Source organism: Stegodyphus dumicola, chromosome 12, assembly GCF_044657685.1.
Source record: "Stegodyphus dumicola isolate Sdum_Otavi_A_Nest chromosome 12, ASM4465768v1".
NCBI classification, from domain to species: domain Eukaryota; kingdom Metazoa; phylum Arthropoda; class Arachnida; order Araneae; family Eresidae; genus Stegodyphus; species Stegodyphus dumicola.
The window spans coordinates 78,737,037-78,756,557 of NC_140779.1; the positions used below are offsets into that span (position 1 = coordinate 78,737,037).

At 31.7% G+C, this 19,521-nt stretch overlaps 1 protein-coding gene across 1 annotated transcript in view; it reads left to right on the forward strand.

The window, feature by feature from the left end:
• Positions 1-830: 830 nt before the first annotated feature.
• LOC118195773 (uncharacterized) overlaps positions 831-19,521 on the forward strand; it is a 31,236-nt gene continuing 12,545 nt past the window's right edge. The window contains exons 1-4 of the mRNA XM_035367096.2: positions 831-3,039; positions 3,128-3,181; positions 13,706-13,847; positions 16,942-17,136. Of these exons, the coding sequence (XP_035222987.2) occupies positions 2,836-3,039; positions 3,128-3,181; positions 13,706-13,847; positions 16,942-17,136 (595 nt within the window). The 5' untranslated portion in view covers positions 831-2,835. The remainder of the gene's footprint in view (positions 3,040-3,127; positions 3,182-13,705; positions 13,848-16,941; positions 17,137-19,521) is intronic.

Below are 19,521 nucleotides of genomic sequence, written 5' to 3' on the forward strand. Positions count from 1 at the left end.
ACTTCAGGATAATGTTTCTCCAGTTTATTAATTAAAGAGCCAATTACACGCTTCCCTTTATAGTAAGTTGTACCATGAACTGCACAAAATATGTTTTCGAACTCGTAAACTCGTAAACATCCATGAATGGGAAGGTGTAGTCAAACCTCCTAAGGACAATAATTTAATCCATTCTGAATTAAATACTGGTTCATCAGCACTATTTTTAGATATTGTTCCCAATGATGGGTGTTTGTTTCACACACGGTAGGCAATATAACCTGCAACATATGTTAATGCTTCTTTTTCGGCGGTCGAAAATTGTCTGCAGGAATTCAATTCTAATTCCCAAGCCATAGTAGAAGATTCCTCTATGAAATCCAAATCATCAATAGTATTTAATGGAAAAGCATCTTCCTCCTCAGTTATCAAAGCCCTTTCAAGTATTTCTGATGTTAAATATGAATCAATACTTCTGCTCTCTTTAGTCATGCACACTTTTGAAGATAAATTTGGCAGCTTATTAGCGAGTATTAATTGCTTTAAGCGGCGTATAACCTCACTAGGTGATGGATGGTTATTAAACCTACCCAAGCCCTCGAATCTGACTAAAGAGACTTTTCAAGTGCATCCTGAGTTAATCTAGAGGTTAAAATATATTTAGTATCATATAATGATTTCAAATCCTGGTGTAGGCCGAAAAGAGAATTTATTGAAATTATTATTCCTTTTTGGAATGGCAGTAGGTTGGATTTTCCCTGAACTCTTAATTCACCAATGACTTTCTTCATTAATTCCAAAACTTGAATTTGTTTTTCATGATGTTCATTTAATCCAAATGCTGCTTTAAGTATTTTATCCGAAGGAGAGTATGGCTTAGTACTATTCATAACATCGAAAAAATTGCCGATTAACTCAAAGAAGTCGGATGCTTTTTGATTTCCTGTGAGGTGGAGTCTACCTTTTGTGGAAGTTCTTGAAAGTAATGTTTTTGCTGGAGCGTCCTCTCGTTTCCCTTGACCATTAAATAATTTGGTTTTAATTTGTGACACAATTTAATTTATCCTGAATCCCTTTTTAAAACCTCTTTATTAATATCAACATTTAAAACAGTTCCATCTTCTAAAACAAATCCTTTATCTGAAAAGTGGTTTCTCAGTAATTTGAGGCAGTGCGCTAAATCTGCAAAAATCCATGTTTTTTTTTTCGTTTGCAATACTGGATTGGAAACTGAGAACTATTAATCGAAATTTGTAACTCTTTTCACAAAGTACTAGATCCTCCTAAATCAGACAATATTGCTTTCACTCCTACTCCACATGATTGAATATGTCTTATAAGTGAAAAAAGAAATTCTTTCTTCATTGGAGTGTTAAAATAAAAAAATATTGGTTGTTTCCACTGCGAAAGAAGACCTCTGATTAAAACAAACTGCACTTGCTAGTGCTAGGTAAAGGAATTCTCATTTTTTCTTTCCAAAAATCGTCGCTTTTAGATGACAGAGCTCTTATGACAATGCAACGTGAAATATCTTCACTAGTCCACCTGATTTTTTCCTTCTTTTCTAGCTATGCGTTAATCTGCGTCTTTGTAAAAATATGCTTTAGACGTTTTTCAAAATTCTCCGATCTGTGCTGTTTTTTCCAAAATTTCGCTGTTTGGGAGTTTAATTTCTGATACAAATTTCGTTCTATATGTCGTTCACCTTCTCTGTAGCTGAGCAAACATTCTAAAATTTTTCTTTTCTCTATTTTTCAATATTTCATTACAATTTTCTAAGGATATTATTTTGTTCTTCAAATTATTAATACATTCTTGTTTATCTTTACACTTAGGATATTGTCACTTAGGGCATTGTCGCTTGTGAGATTTATTTCAAAATCATTCACATTTGATTTATTATTGTCAGCTTCAATTTCGTTCTCGGCCTCAAAATAAATTTTCTTTGGGTTTAATTCGTGTAGTCCTTCAAAAGCACTGTCCATAACTTTTCAAATGTCTCCGATTTCTTTCGTTTACTGCACATGATAAATTTACTTTCGGCACATTATTGCATTTCAACAGTTTCTTTTGCGGAATCCAAGCAAGCGATTTTTCAAGTCATCTTCATAATCACTGCACGTAAAATGTTCGCTGCAAATTCTTGCGTTTTTCACATCAATAGAAAATCCTGTCTTCGACATTTATGTATCCATTCTTTTGTCAAAAGCAAATTGTCCTTTGGGAAAGCATGAAATACAATATCTCTTCCTTTCATATTTCTATAAGTGTTACGGCACGTTGCTACAGCACAAGAAGCCATATTACATACAGGATACTTTAAATATAGAATTTAAAAGGAAAACTGATTAAAACTATATATATATATATATACAAATTATTTTAAATATTTGCATTATTAGAAAACAAATATGTATGATTAAAATTAATTTGGAATATGCGACCTCCAGAAAATCGTCTCGCAACTGAATGAAACTACAGTTTTAAACATGGGACATCAGAGCAGGTGCAACACAGGGCACGTCAGATTACTTCCAGCCTCATATTTTGGAGGAAAGCCTCATGCGAGCACCCTCCATGAGGCTCGCATCGGCAAGGAGTCGAACAAAGGAATGCCTAGCCCTTCTATTTATCCCATGGAGGTAAGAAAGGACTTCCTACCTCCATGATTTATCCCTGATTTAACAAGAAGAATGTCTTAACAGCGTTAAGAGACAGGTGGCTGGTAACGGACAGATGGACAAAGAATATGAAGAAAGTTTCGGGGAGTGTCATTGTGTGAGTTATTGCTGAGGGTCCCTTAACCGTGACGTCACAAGCCAGTTTCCATTCAGAGCGCAGACCTTATCGATCTCGATGGTGACGCCTCTTCTCACATTTGACTCTTTTGCCATTTTGTCTCGACTACGCTGCGTCATCGGTACCTGCACCGAACCAAACAGCTTTGCACCGAAGGAACGAACAGATAGCCACAGCCAGTCAGTCCTAGATTTTGCTTGTCTGAGTAGGAGGTTGCTGAAAGAATTTTCTACAAATATGACTAAACGATCGTTTGATGAAGTAAGTGGAATTTTTCATGCTCTTGTTTTTAATTTATTAATCAATTTAATTCCTAGTTAATAAATAGAGTAATTCATCTTTTGCGCAGTTTATGAAAAATCAAGATTCTGTTGATTATGAAGCTTACATGAGTGATAGTGAGGTAAATTTAAAATAACATTTTATTTTATATATTTAAAATAATATTTTATTAAAAAATACTAAGTTAGAATTACTTATATGATGTTTTAAGTGAATACAATGATATTTGTGCATTTAGTTGTTGAGTAAAACGTCTCAGGAATTTTTTCAAAATCCTCTTGATGGCATGGAAAACTATCTGATTTAGAAAATGAAGTTGGTTTTATGATCATTAAATTTGCAGCTAACGTACATTACATTGTTTGCATAAAGATATTTTATTTCACAATAATGGACGTACTAATTTTTGGCTATACGCGTGGTCTGTGAGATACCATGCATTTCAAACGCGGTAAATTTTTGTTGAAAAAGTAAAAAGGAAACTTAAGTATTTAAAAATTAAAAATGAGTAGAATATTAATGCAACTTATAGCACTTAATAGAATTTTAAATTTGCATAGTTAATTAACAAAGTTCATTAATAAATTAATCTTTTTTTAAAAGTTTTATTGATAGTTTTTCATGAAACATACAATCTAAAATGTTTAGAAAAAGGAAGATAAATAACTGCATTTGGTTACCTGTATTAAAATTGCTTAGTTAATGATCAAATTATTTTCTTCTACGTTTGTTAATCTGATATTGTTTCAGTGAAAATTATATCTTGTTTTTTCCCATTTATTCTTAAAGTGTCATTAATAATTTAATGTATAGCGTGCAATCAATTATTTGGATGTCGATTTCTTAGTTATGACGAAAGTCAGTTACATAATTTGTTAGTATGGGATTTCGATTTATTGGATTATGCCAAAGCGCAAAAGGGCTGTCTGCATAAGAGAAGGGTTGCCTTTGTAGAGTACTTCCTCAGAAACGGGCACATATTCACTTTATACATTAGGAAAGTCCCAAAAACCTCATGCAACCAGCTCGTTCGTCTGATCGCAAAACCAGTGTTCTGCGATTTTACCGCTCGGACACTGGTAGCCAGTTCAGTAGCGGAATTTTAACGGAAACTAGTTCATTTTTGGCATCAGTCATTGGAAAACTCAAATTTCAACTATTGAACGCAGTCTTTTCTTTTCTTTTTTTTAATAATATATAATTGCAGAACTACCAGTGTGCAGGGACTTTACCGCTTGGCCGTTGGTGGGCCGCATATGATGCATTGACTTTTATTTTCAATGAATCAAATGTTTCAAGTACAATTTTTGAAAATGTTATTGTTTTTAGTATTATTTTTAAAACTTTTAAATCATTTTAAATAATTTATAAGCGTATGATTTTGAGTGTCAATAATAACTAGAAATTCATAACTGAGTTTGCTTCCTGCATGATAATTTTTTTAGTTAAGTGATCAGAAAGAATTCTTTTTCAGTAAAATGAAACTATTTAGTGCTGCTACACATTAAACTAAAGGCATTTAAGATATTAAAATATATATATATATATATATATATATTTTAAAAGAAGACATACCGATTTCCTTTTTTTTTTTTTTTTCCTGTAATAGTTTCCTGTAATAACTTTTGTTTCTCACTTCATATCAATTAACAAACATACGGTCTGAATTAGCTGAATCGTTGGGAGATGTACTATTAGGTAAATGTAGAATTCTATTTTATCCAGCTATACCACTGTGACTAACTAATAGTATAGTAATTTCTTATATGATTTCTTAACCTCACAAAACCACCTGCATGGTAAAACATTTTCTTCCCGTTATATTTCACAGGAAAACAAAAGGCTTGTCTATCTCTTTTTCCCAGGGCTTTATTTCTAAAATTAGAAGTGCCGGAGCCCTATGGAAGACCGTCAGCAAAGAAAAGAAATAAATAAAATGACTATTAAAATCATTAATTTAAAAATTAAATAGTTAATTATTACGAAAGTAAATATTATTTAATTAATTTTAATAATTAGTATTTGTCAATTATTATTTTATTAAATAAAATTAATTAATTATTACTATTAAAATAGTTAAATAATTAAAGATAAACGTAATTAAATAATTTTATAAATAAATAAATCCGCTACGTAAACGCCGGAGCCTTCTGGTTTAGGGCTCTGGTGCGCTCCGAATTATGATTTATCCGAAAAGGTAAGAAGTACCGGCAATTTAAGCTCTGCTTTTTCCCACCATAAAAACTCTATAATACTCTATAATGTATCTGCATGTAATGAAAGGGACAAAAATCATATAAATTTATAACTTTATAGAGTCATTTTCACATTTCAGTATGGGTTCTCTCTTAATATTCATCCAAGGCTTCATTAGTATGTTGGTTGTGATTCATATTATGCACATGCTTTGAAATCGTCGAGTTTGTTAATAAATTCGTTAAAGTTTTGCAAAATATGAAATATATAATAAAACAAATTCCAAATGTGGGCTACCGGATCCCCATATTTGAGTGGAAGAATATTATTCAAAATTTGATGTCTCTAGGAGCCGTTTTTTCACAATGCCGGAAATATATATACATTTATGCAGAAATTTCATTTTTAAATTTCTTTAAATATAACGCAGGACTCTAATATTTGGTCACAGCAATTTGAAAAGTGATTCAGACTTTTATAGTGAACCAACTCAAAATGCGAAACTGAAATTAATAGGTCTTCTGGGCTAATAAATTGTTTAAGGGAGATAATTAAATGCTGTATGTCCCTGCACTTAAAATTTGCAGAGTATTGATTCGTGAGTTTATACAACAGTTTTCACTTTAATGATTTAATTGCACATTTTAAATTCAATTATTTTATTCATGAGATGAAAATGTTTCTTTCTTCAATAGCAGCAGAAATTTGTTCGAAAAAGAAGTGAGAATCTATAAGCCAGATGAAAGTAATTAGGAAATTTTCGAGAAAGTAACGCTTGTAAATTTTAGCTCTGAGTTGAAAAACAAGTCTCTTGTTAACAAACAGTGTTACCCTAAACTTTCCGTTGTCAAAATTAGAAGCTGCCATTTCTTTCCTCATTTCCTTAATGATTATCTCTTTGCCACATGAAAAGTGAAAAGTTTAAAATATCTTCTTGGACAGTCTACGTGCTCCTTTTTAATTAATTATCCCATTTCCTAAAATGTACAGTTTCTCAAAAGAATAGCCTATATTCTGCGGAATCATGAAGAAATTACTAGATAAGAAGCTAAAAAAGGATCTTTTCACAAACACTCGTGTGATGTACTCAGCGGATGAACTTAAGTTCACTAAGAGGTTCCACTCAGGGGTTCTGTCCATCTGTGCACGAAAGGCTATTTGGTTAACAAAAGACAGCTAAAAATTTCGATCATTACAGAAGATACTCCATGTACACTGTGGGGGGGGGGGAGTTCCTATATATTCCGTTCTACTGGGCCGATTGACGAAATTTAAATTCCGCTTTTCATGTCTTGAAGGCTCGACTCAGGATTAGATTTCTATATAGCATTATTCTAAAATAGGTATTTTGACACAAAATAGGACTTTTTCTGAAATGGCATGCCAATTTTTTCCCATATTTCAATTCTGCGATTCAAATTATTCCGAAACACTAAATTTTGTAAAATTTGGTGCGAAAATTACGGAGAAATTAAAAAATTTAACGAGGCGCGTTTTTTCGGTTGCACCACGAATAATTCACTATTTACCTTTTTCAATGCAGACGTGCGGGAAAATAGTCTTCCTTCCTACTTTCAAATAATTTTAAAAAAGTGCGTAAACCACATTTGGCGTTGCTATGGCCTATAACAAATGTGCTAAATTTAAAAACGAACTAATATGTAAATTCATGTATATCTTAAGCCCACCAGCAGCCGAGCGGTAAAGTCGCTGAACACTGGTAGCTCGGTCCGAGGTTCGAATCCCGCGAACGGGCTGGCTGCGTGGGCGTTTTCGTGGTTTTCCCCCTGTGTAATGTGTATACGAGCCAGTTTCCATTAGAAAGTCCTCCACGGAGGCATCCCTTCCCTTAGGCAGATAGCCCTAGTGTGCTTTGCCATAATTAAATACACCACACCACACCATGTATATCTTAAACAGTTTGAATAAAAAAATCTAGTTTTTTGCAGGTATGCTTAGAAATACATCTACTTTAAGACGATGTTAAAAATTTTATAGGTTATAATTCAAAACGTTTTTGGAAAGGTTTATAAAAATTATTTAAAAATACAAATTTTAAAAATAAATCATAAAGATGGGCGAATTTTATTTGGAATAAACCTAAATTTCGAAATGTGAAAGGGAGAATAAAATAAGTTTAATAAAAAAAAAAAAAAGAGAGATATTAACAAATATATAACAAATTCAATTAACATTGTTTTCGAAATAGTACCTTAGACCGTTAAGAGACGTTTTCAGATTTCCCCAAAGTATGTTTTAATCTGCCAAAATAACTTTAACAGACTTTATAGAGAAACAATATATTGGCCATTTTCGACTTAATGTAAATAAATGAAATCGGTATGATGATTGAAAATATTTTAGTCTTGTCCAATTCCACTTTTCAAAAATCTGTTTCATCAAATCTCTTTTACAACCAAGTCGCCCACAGGATTTCTGTATTTGTCTCCTCCTCGTTCACAGTGTCACATAAGTATGAGTAATGTAAAATTATAAGAAATACAATATTCCAATTAAACTATATAGAATAAACACCGTACTTATTGGTTTAAAGTTACAGCAAATATCCGTTAAAGCCTTTAGAGCACCGGTTCTCAAACTGTGGTACATTACAATAATTTTAGTGGTACAATTTTTTACAGAAAAAAATTAAATGAATGTAAAATTGGGCTCTTTTTAACATTTTGTTTTAATCTTTATTATTCAAAAACATATATTTTTTTTTTATTCTATTTTTTGCTTCGTTTAGGATTAGGTTGCTTGTTAATAATACGAGTAGTTAAGTAACATTGTTAAGTTGTGCTGTTGCATTTTATGTTCTTGGTTTATTTTAATAATTTGTTTTATACCTTAACCAAAATACTTGGTAAGTACGTTTAATTACGTGCTTCAATTAAAAGAAAACTGACTAAATTTAACAACATTCACCATTTTTGTAAACATTGTAATATCTAAAATGTCAAAGCTACCAGAACGCATATATTTGTTTAAACGTATCTTGTCAATGCTATCTCTGTGACTCAGATGTCTTTGCTTGGTACAACTTTGGAAGGGCATAGAGATTAGCAAATCTGTTATTATAGTTCCGTGGATGTATCTTAAGTCTTTTATGTAGTGCGTTAAATTTATTGATAAGAATTTTGGTGTTGGTGGTAATTTTTTGGTAAGTGCCATTACTATTTAGTTCTTTGTGCAGAAGGTCGAAGTAAAACTTTTTTCAAATAACACTAAAATTGTTGCTAGCTTTGTCAATTTTTGTAATGATAAAATTATCTTGTTGTTTTTTGATTAGATCATAGAGTCGTTTCTTATTGTGTAGAGTTGAAAGAAGGTGTCTTGAAAAGTAAATGTTGAAATTCTTTAATCAGTGCAGCTTTCCATTCAAGAAAAGTAGTAGTAGGTAAATTGGATTTATTACTAACTAAGATGATAAATTTATCAAGATCTTGATTGAATTGTTTGAGGCAAAAATGTTTATTGATACTGAAAGTAAGACGAAATTTGGTTCCAAGTTGTAAAAGGGCTCGCAATACTAAGTCTTCAATGATGTTAAGATCTCCTGTTATAACATGTTGGTGGAAAGGATCGACATATTTTTGGTAAAGAGGTAGTTGGCAATTACACATGCTATTTTCTTGTATCTCGTGGTGGTTGATAACGAGTTGACCTAAGTTCTTTTAAAGCAGGGCTTAATTTGTAGTTGTTGTTCAGGAAGCAAGTGTTGATATTTTTTAAAAATGCTAGGTATTTTTAGTTTATCGTAAGAAGGGTGTTTGAATTGTACCGTACAAAACAGTTTTTTGTGAAAAAAATTGCTATTTTTTAGTTTAAAATTGCAGAAGTCAATAATTAGGTCTTTAATGATTTGTAAACATTGAAAATGTTGATCCATTACTTTAATCAGATTCCATAAAGTAGCATTCTTAAATGTATGTAGTAGTTTAATGGCATTCTTAGCAAATTCTTTATGTTCAAGGAAGGAATGAAGATTTTTAATTATTAATTTCAGATCTTGTGTAGAAAAAAAAAAATTGTGTTTGGAATCCCCTCCTCTGATTCCTCTGGTCGTTATATTGCTAAAAAATCTGAATTGTCCATATATTGAGACTTCTGTCTGTCTATTGGTGGTATGACTCAGATATGCATTTAGTCCGTAAGGATAAAGTGACTTTTTTTGAAGTATGTAGATGGATTCCTTAAATAGTCTAAGTTTAGTGTTCGGTACAATATCAAGCACAGTAATTTCTATGTTATCAAAATTCACAACTGCTATATCTATATACTTGTAGTACACTTATTTATATTTTATTGTAATATAAGTTTCATTTCCGAATATAATTAAATAATATATATTTAAAGGGATTTATTCTTTGATTATATACACTCCATTTAGGATGCATTGATTTTTAATAGTGTTATGGTGGTATATTATTTTTTGTTTCATATCTATATGGGTACGAAATTTGAAAAGTTTGAGAACCCCTGCTTAAGCGGGAAATTATATGCATGTAAATTCCAGCTTAAAGTTCATAGACAGAGAAATATCTATGTAACTTTACTCTTGAAGAAATGGAAGTGTAACATCAATAAGTATTTAAAACAAGGAGAAAAAAGTTATGGGTAAAATAAAAAAAAATAAATAAATAAAAAAGAGAGAGAGAGAGAAGAAAAATTCTTAAAAGAATTAAAAAAATACATTTACGAAAGAGAAAAAATTTAAAAATTGTTTTTGAGGTAAAATATAGGTAGGGAAAAAAATCGAGTTCGTAAAAAAAAAAGAAAAAAAGTTATGCAAAATAAATAAAGCGAAAATGTAAAAAAACGGAAAGGAAAACATTAAACTGAAGGGAAAAAAAAACTTTTGTAAAATACGAAAGTGAAGGAAAAAATTTAAAAAAATTTTCGAAGTAAAACATAGAAAAAAAAAAAAAAAATTAACTGAAGGGAGGAAATCTTTTCTAAAAAAAAGGGGGGGGGGAATAATTTGTAAAAAAGCATTATTTTTATAAAATAAGGTTCACCAGCGGCCGAGCGGTAAAGACGCTGAACACTGGTAGCTTGGTCCGAGGTTCGAATCCCGCGAACGGGCTGGCTGCATGGGCGTTTTCGTGGTTTTCCCCGTGTGTAACGTGTATACGAGCCAGTTCCCCTTAGAAAGTCCTCCACGAAGGCATCCCTCCCTTCAGGCGAGATAGCCCTCGAGTGCTTTGCCATAAATCAATAATCCAATCTAATCAATTTTTATAAATATATTACTTTTCCAAGTTAAACGTAGAAAAAATTTTCTAAAGTAAAAAAATTGTAAAACTTAAAAATGTTGAAAGAAAAGAAAATTTATATTTGTGTATAAGAAATATGAAGTGAGAATTAGTAAATTTAATTTGAAGTAACAGCGAGAAAAGAAAATTGTGTAAAATATGTTTGTAACATAAAGAAATAAGAAAAGAGAAATTAAAAAAGATCTTAACCTAAAACAGCCACAAAATTAATTTAAAGTTATGAATTCATATATAATCGGGGATGTACAAAGATCTGAGCAAGTTGGAATAGAATTGCCTATGCGCAATCCTTCAGCCTCATGGTGACAAGTTTATTGAAATAAAAATGAATATTTAATCTCCCTCGGCTGCAGTGTTTTCTCTTCATTATGTTTATTATTATGTGTTCATTATGTCTTCAATATCTACGCTATCCATACGTATTATTACATATACACCTGCTCCGTTACACACACACACATATATAGAAAATAACTTGGTTGCTGAAGATAAGAATGAAGTAATTTGGGGTACGTAGATGTGAAAGTCGAAGTTGCAGTCATAAGTTATTTCTTGCAAAAATAATGCTTTTATTGCAGACAAAAGCGGTGACAGCAATCTACTCAAAGAAGCAGAGATTGAATATCACGTGTTCGTGATGAAGACTCTTCAGAAGATTTAGCTTCAGTTCAAATTTCCCCCATTGACTAATATTAGTTTGGGCTCTTAAAATTTAAATCATATTTGTGCGAAATATGTATAACGCTTCCGAAACATCATTAATGCTATGCAAGAAGCCATACGACATGAATTCGTTTTGAAATGACTCATTTTAGAGCGATTTATTGTCAACAATTACTATTTTTTGTATAAAAAGGTAAAATAATCAAATTAAAACGGAGAGTTTAGGAACTTTGAAAAATTAATTAGAATTCTGACTTACATACATTTTATCCTACACACACACACGAGCACATATCTATCTATATAATAATTTAATCAAAACTAGATCATAAAAAAAAGGAAACACTCTAACAAGAAATATACATATCAAAAGTATAACAAAAATATTTAAAAACTGAAACCATTCAACAAAAATTAATAAAGCAATTCAATAAAATAAAAAAATTGATATATATATTGTTGAAATTTCCTCGAACTTTTCGAGGAGCAGCCGAATAATTTTTAATAGAGCCATGTTTCTCCGTTGTGTCTAGATGATTGTTAATACTGGAAGTGTTTGAAAATAAAAATTCAGAGAAAATGCCATCTATGATAATTAAACTAAAATTAAAGTAATCGAAGTGGTTTAAAAGGGCAACGAAGTAAATTTTCAAACATTTTTATTATTTAATTAATCATCAAACATAACCTGCACCAACATGACCCCAAAATAAAAAACTATAATTTTAAAATTAATTGAAAAGATAACAAAAAGTATCTCGAGTAAGAAAACGCGAGTTAAAACTAAATAATTTTGGGGGAGTTCCTTAAAACGGTTTTAAAAAACATACAAAATTCCTCCCTACATAAAGAAGGCAAAAGCCATTATGGAGACTGCCTTTATTAGCAGCAATGAACGACTTTACATTCTGATCCCGATTACATCTTGAAGAGAGAGAGAAGATCGTTAAGAGAAATTGAAAAAATTATCGCAAGGCCTTTGAACCTATCAGAAAATAAACTGAAGTGGACAATATGTGCGGTAATTCCCATCATACATTATTTATGCCTCGTTATTAAATTTGCAGCTTTATCTTTTTTTTTTTTTTAGTCCAAAGGGATTTGAATCCCGAAGGACTATTAGTTTCGTTTTGGCATTTTGCGTCGGACTCATAAATGTCGGTTCACTTGAGTCCTGCATTATATTTGAAGAAATTAAATAATGAAAAATCTGCATAAATGTATGTATATTTCTCGTATTGTGATAAAACAACGGTACATAGAGTCATCGAATTTTGAATAACGTAATCCTCCAACGAATATGAGCATGTGGAAGACCAAATTTGAAATTTGAAATTTGTTTTATGATCAATTTCCTATTTTTTAAAACTTTGACGAATTTTTGATTAACAAACTCAAGAATTTCAAAGCGAGCAATGGCAACGTTGTGCAGAAAAAAACATTTTTATCTCCAGCGCGTGAGTCTCTGTATCGGAAATTCTAAAGATATGCTCGTTTTAAAACTATTTTGCGATATTGCTGTTGCACTGGATCTTATGGTTTAAATGCGAGGAACATGATATTTAATAAAGAAAGGTAACACACAAAATGTTGAAAAACGCCCCTTTGGACGTAATTTAAAATCTGAAACATTTCAGTTTTTTTTTTGTTTGTTTGTTTGTTTGTTTGTTTGTTTGTTTGTTCAAGCAGAATTGCTCACATTTTCAGTGTTTGCGAAAAGTAAAACATTTAACCGTAATTTGATATTTTGCTTTTATAAAATAAAGTTCAAGCCCTTTGTTAAAATTTCCTAGCAACTTTTAATTTTTAAGTTACTTCAAAATTTCGCTATAATCATTCGTTTATATTTTTCACCTAGTATTATTTATATCAATATATATTTTGATATATACTGATATAAATAATACTAGGTGAAAAATATTTTAACAGTAACTTATTAAAAGAGGTCTTAATTTTTCTCCCTTAGTTTTCGTTGTATTGTATGGTAATTCATTTATTACATTTTGTCTTTCAGAAATATTAGTTATATCTTACTATTATTAGTATATTAGTAATGTCAAAAATATTACTAGCACCTTTAATTGGTAAAAATTCTTAAAATTATACGCATAATTTTTTAAATTTATACTCTGCTACTCTGCTGCTGTATGGTACGAGATTCGAAAACAGTTTATATACCGAAGTGTTCCAATTGATTTGTTGTGGCCCTCACTCAAAACGTTTAATGTTTCTTTTAAGTAGTGTTCCTAAACGGGATCTAGTTTATCATATACTCAGTTAGCTCAGTAGAGGCTTTTCTCGAAATGAAAGATAATACGATCTTTGCTAAAAAGCAGGTAAAACATAAATATGTTATTGGGAGTGCATGATCCAGCCACAAGTAGGTGCCCTCGCCCACATGATAGTTTTAAATTTGCCAAAGCTTGGCAGGCAAATTTGTGCACATCTATTTGCATGTAAATCATATTTATGTTTTAAATTTAATGAAACTTTGTTTTGTTATTAAGATTGTTATGGAGCAGCAATTGATAAAAATGAAAGATTATATCAAGCACATGATGAGGACAGTTAGAGCTGATATTCAACTAAATCGACCACGAGCCCTCAACGACCTTCGCCTACTTGAGAATGAAAGTAGATTTTACAAATGTAAGTGTTATATATTTACTAATACATGCACTTCTCAGTCGGTACAACTTTATTAAAAAATTTGATGTATACACCACATGACTTCCTTGTATGGAATATTAAATTATAGCAGTTTTCCTACATTTCATTTAAACATATTGAATTAACATTTAAAGAATTTTGAATTAAATCTACCTCGGGAGTAGCGCATAAACCGCAATAGAATAAATGCACTCTTTAAAATTCACTATATTTATTTACCATAGCGACACTTCGGCGCTAGGTTCACTTAACATCATTACATCTTATTCATTTTATAACTCAGAGTGCACAAAAATTATATCATTTGAAGAATTACCACAAGTTCTATTAAAGTACTATAATAAATCTAAAACGTTGTATAAAAGAAATTAAACAAATAAAAAAGAAACAGTTTTTCGCAGACGATTCAGCGAATGCGAATCGTCAGAATTCTTGCAAGAAGCTAATGCGAGCTCCTAATTAATTCAGTTCTTACTTTACGGCAAGGCAAAAATACATAAAAATTAAAATTACTTTCATTAAAATTTGAAAGAGATAGAAAAACATATAACACAAAATACAATTAAAACCATTAAAAACAACTTTTACAATTAAAATTAGTTTCTATGCAAAAACAAGTTAATAAATGATAATTCCAGAGTGAATTAAGCATAATTTAATTCGCAATAATAAAAGACGTTAGTTTGTTGTTGCAAAGATTAGTGTGTTTAGATTGGCAATGAATCCACTATTCTGCTAAGTTTCAAATGTAAACAAACTTGGCTTCCATGGTAATCAAAAATTAGGCTTAGCCACACTTAAAAAATTTTTAAATTGTTGATAATTCCACAATTATTGCATGCAGGTTAACTAAAGTTAAAAAACTTGCATAAATAATGGTTCTGGTTAATAAAAATCTTAACCAAAACAACATAATTCAATCATTTTTAAAGCAAAAAATGCATATTTTACAAACATATAATAATAAACTGAGCTCACTGAGCCGAGTAACAGAGTGGATACTCGATGTATCCACTGATATTTTGGTGCGGCCGATTGCAACCAAAATGCGATGTGCACATCTACATGTTATAGCAGTCCTATGTACAAAATTTCAGCGTTCTGAGACTACTTGTTTTTGAGTTATGCGAGATACCTACTTACAGATGCCGTATCTCGCATAGATGCGAAAAATATACGTACGCACTTACAGACGCCGCGAAAAAATCTCTTCAGAATTCATTTTAAATCAATTGTATATTTTTTTTGGGGGTGGAAGAGTCCTTTATTCTGTACAGATGTTGCATTTGATAGCTGTCTAAATGGATATTTTCTTTGAATTATGATACCCGAAATTTTTTGTGATTACAATATATTTCCTTTTTACTTCGTACAAGGAAGTAAAAAGGCTAAACTTAAGTAAGAAAGTAACCATATGCCAAGCATTTAACATTTTACACTGGTATGTTTCTATTTCAATTTCATATGACCAACATTCAATATGAAAATAATTTTCTTTTTGCCGAATGACTGGACACTTGCTGCTCAAGTATTTGTCGAAAATGGCGGAACCTGTCTATCATTTAATCACTTCATCGGCGAGAACATTCCTTGCGGTGCACAATAGGGCTGGGACCGATGCAAGAAGAACTACTTGCAAGAAAAGGTAAAGGACACGCACAAGCAACCATGCCGCCCTGGATTTTAGACTCATTTTCTGGTACCAAGGATACCGTCGAGATCGACCAGATGAAGATAATTCTAATCATAAATTTACTGTGAACTTTACAAATGTAATAATAACAACAGCAGAAAATCAAATGATATTAAAACCATAAATTGATTAAATGTTCATAGCTCGTAATTCTAGCATACTGTACATTGGTCTTAGTAATAACAAGGTAGCAGATTTTTGTCGTGTTTGCTATCGATACCATCAGTCTTCGTCAAACCAGGTGATAACGTTGATACATTGATTGTCTATAAAGATTATTTGAACATGCTGCGAACTTCTAAGACTTTGAAGACAATATATTAAGCTTTCGAAGTGGGAATCTTTAAAAATTATTTGAGTTTACGTCGCAATTCGAACCACGGGTCTTAATTTGCAAGCCGAATGTGCTAACCACTGCATCGGAACAAAGTACACAGGAGAAATCGCTTAAAATCTTACAACTTAATGGCAACTTTGTTGAAACTAAAAAGTAAATTGAAAGTTGGCTCTGCTTTCTACTTATAATATTGCTTCTTTGATCTGCATACTCATTAATTGTGCTAGCTGTTATGTCTTTATACCAGGGTTCCAATCTCGGAGAAGGTATGGGTGTTTGTAAGTGCATAGTTTCTGTACGGCATGGTAATACTTAGACTATAGACTAGCTTAATGTCCTCTCGAGTGTTTGATGCACGCAGCTAAGAATAAAAACAGAATGGTAGCGGTGGGACGTTAAGAATGCAAACGTTGATTACACGAGACTTAATTAAAACACAAACTGTACTATTAAACAACATTAAAAATACTCTTTTCTCCATTTTCAAATTTTAATTATAGTGTACATGAGTTAGGCTAATAGATAATGCTACCAAATGCTGAATATACCGTATTTGCCAGCGTATAAGACGCACTTGTTTTCTTTGAAAATAGGGCTGAAAAACGAGGTGCGTCTGATACGCCGATACTTATTGCGTATTCATTATAAATTCATTATAATGAGTTTTTATCCTTCAAAAATGTGTACAAAAAAGGGGGTGCGTCTTATACACCGGCAAATACCGTAATTAAAGGTATATTTTTTAATGTTGGCTCAGTTTATTTTTGTACCTCTTTCTTTTGTTTCCGTAAATAATTCACTTTACAGAGAATACTGGTTATAGCATTTATGAAGTTTTCGAATAAGTAATGAAAACTTGTAAACATTTTTTATGAACCCTAATTTTTTTGTGCAGAATTAGCATGTAGAGATTCATATTGTTATATAATGCATTTTTCAATGAATATGTTTTTTAAATTTTAACTAAAACTTGTATAACATTACATTAATTTAAATGATTTAACTCTAATTAATTTTATTATATATTTTTAATTTATTTTTAGCATTGGATGCCCATGTTACAAGGGGCACCGTTATTAATATAGCCGAAATGGAAGAAATTAAAGCAGTCCACATTGCGGTGAGGTCTCTAGAACGTGTATACGTCGAATTTTGTTTAAGTCTAGGTGTACATTCTGCCAGCATGGACTCAGAAGGCCAAACTGCTTTGCACATAGATTGTAGAAACAGTTCTTTAGGTAATATTAAAATTCCTATTCATATATTTGATTTTGCTGGATTATGAATTTAGTAAGTTCTAGCTTAGAAACCAGATCTAATGTTATTATTTATTAGATTTGAATTCTAACAGGAATTATTGCGCATAAAGACTTGGTTTCTACAGGAATTGTTTCATATTAGATCTGACTTCTATCTATGCAGTCAAAAGGATACTGTTCTTGACATAAAATATTGTTAAGTCAAATCTAAATTTATGCTGAACATCTTTAGATATTTTTTCGCGTTGTGCAGTGAAACTGAGCTGAGCAACAATAAATGCACTGACATTTTACTGGACATCATAAGTACTGTATTTGCTTTCGATTCCTCCCCTTTCATTAATGTTACCGCTTGAAAATTGAAAGAGAAGAATAACGCAGCGTATATACAGTTTTTGAGAAAAGGCGTAAAAGAATTTATCTGATTGAAAACACGTGTTTGAACTGTTGCACTATTGCTGTTACTGAATTGCTGTTCGGTTCTACTCATTTCGGTATATTTTAACACTTACAGTTTAAATTTTGATGGACAGCTGCAGCTACTATTGTTCCCAAAATGTTAGAAGCTGTCTTGTCTCATTGAGTTAACATTAATATTTAAAAAAAAAAAAAATCAATCTCACTAACTTGAAAAATTCTGTTTCAAAAAAAAAAGGGGGGGACACGGATAAGTAGGGGTTATTGCTAAATGTAGTTTTAAGGCATCGATAGAATTCAAAATTTTTAAAAACCAGTTCGCTGCTTAAATAAAAATAAACCTTTAGTTTTTAACAAACGGTTCGTTAGACTCGAAATATTTTAGGAACTGGCTGAATCTGCCTTTTTTTTTTTTTTTTTTTTTTTTTTTTTTTTTTTTTTTTTCAAAATCCATAGAATATAATTTTAACCAGTGGCTGGAAATGTTCTGTAGAGAGAAAGACAGTGAGCTAAAATTCAACTTTTATTATTGGTTGCCTTTTTCGAGGGAAAGACATTCATTCGTTTCGTGTATAAAAATTAGGTTAGGTTATTTAATTACGGCAAAGCCTCGAGGGCTATCTGCCTAAGAGGAGGGGTGCATTCGTGGAGGACTTTCTAAGGGAAACTGGCTCGTATACACGTTACACACGGGAAAAACCACGAAAACGCCCATGCAGCCAGCCCGTTCGCGGGATTCGAACCTCGGACCGAGCTACCAGTGTTCAGCGACTTTACCGCTCGGCCGCTGGTGGGCCTCGTGTATAAAGCTCTCGTATATCCCAGTCTTTACGAATACGTCCTGGATATATATATATATATATATATATATATTTGTTTCAAATGGCCAAACAGTTATGCATTCTCAAACTTTTATGCATTCGTCACGCGTAACTAAAGTTCCTTGGTCATGTAGCCGTCTTTTCGCTGAGAACGTGTCCAGAGTGTACCAAGGGGTGACTGAAATATACCCGCGAGAACGAGGAAGCCTCGGTTTTGATGAAGGTGTCTTAAGAAAATGAATCCAAGGTCTCCTATTGATCTTATCCGACGATCAAACATCTCGAGAGGACTTTTTGGGTTGACAGTAGTGTTACGAAATCTCCAGGCGCGGTAAAATAGCTTCCCCGCAAAGCAGTTTTAGGGTTGCCACATTTGGCGAGAAATCGCTCATTTGGCAACAAAATCGGCGATATTCCATGGAGGATGGAGAACCTTCTGGAACGAATTCTTTCCGGTTTGCGTAATGGCAGACCGCACATTGAGTTGAACAGTGTTAAACAAATGTCGCATACTGCGCATGCCCAGAAAACAATTTGGCGTAATTACTATGTTGGCGCGATTTGAAAAGAAGATAAATAAGGTATATGGTAAATGTACCGCCATCTGATTGTAAACAAATCTGGCGTTTAAATCTTCGTAGAGTATAATGTAAATGTAAATTAATTACTGTGTTAAAATACTATTTTTTGCTGTACTGCTCAAACAACTAGAAAGCTGAAATTATTGCGAAGTAATGTGAAGCAGTGTTTGCATTCAAAATGTAAAATATAATACTAATGAAATTCTGCACATTTCTTTGGAACTGTACAAATTTTCGTTCAGAAAAAGACTGAAATTTAGGATATATTAGTTGAAAATTTATTCATTATACTTTTAAGCAATAAAAACAATTCAGGATTTACCATACGTTCCATTCGTACATGCATAAAGAAACACTGAGGAATATAACAAGTGCTTGCAAATAACACTGAAGAAATTTTACAATTCCTTAATGCTAGTTATTAAATTCTTTGAAATGAGAAAATAAAAGCGCGAATATACGCTAACAAACTAAGCGAGATACTCCAGTTTACAATTACTGAATTATAACATGTAAACAAATTACATTTAAATAACGAATTATTA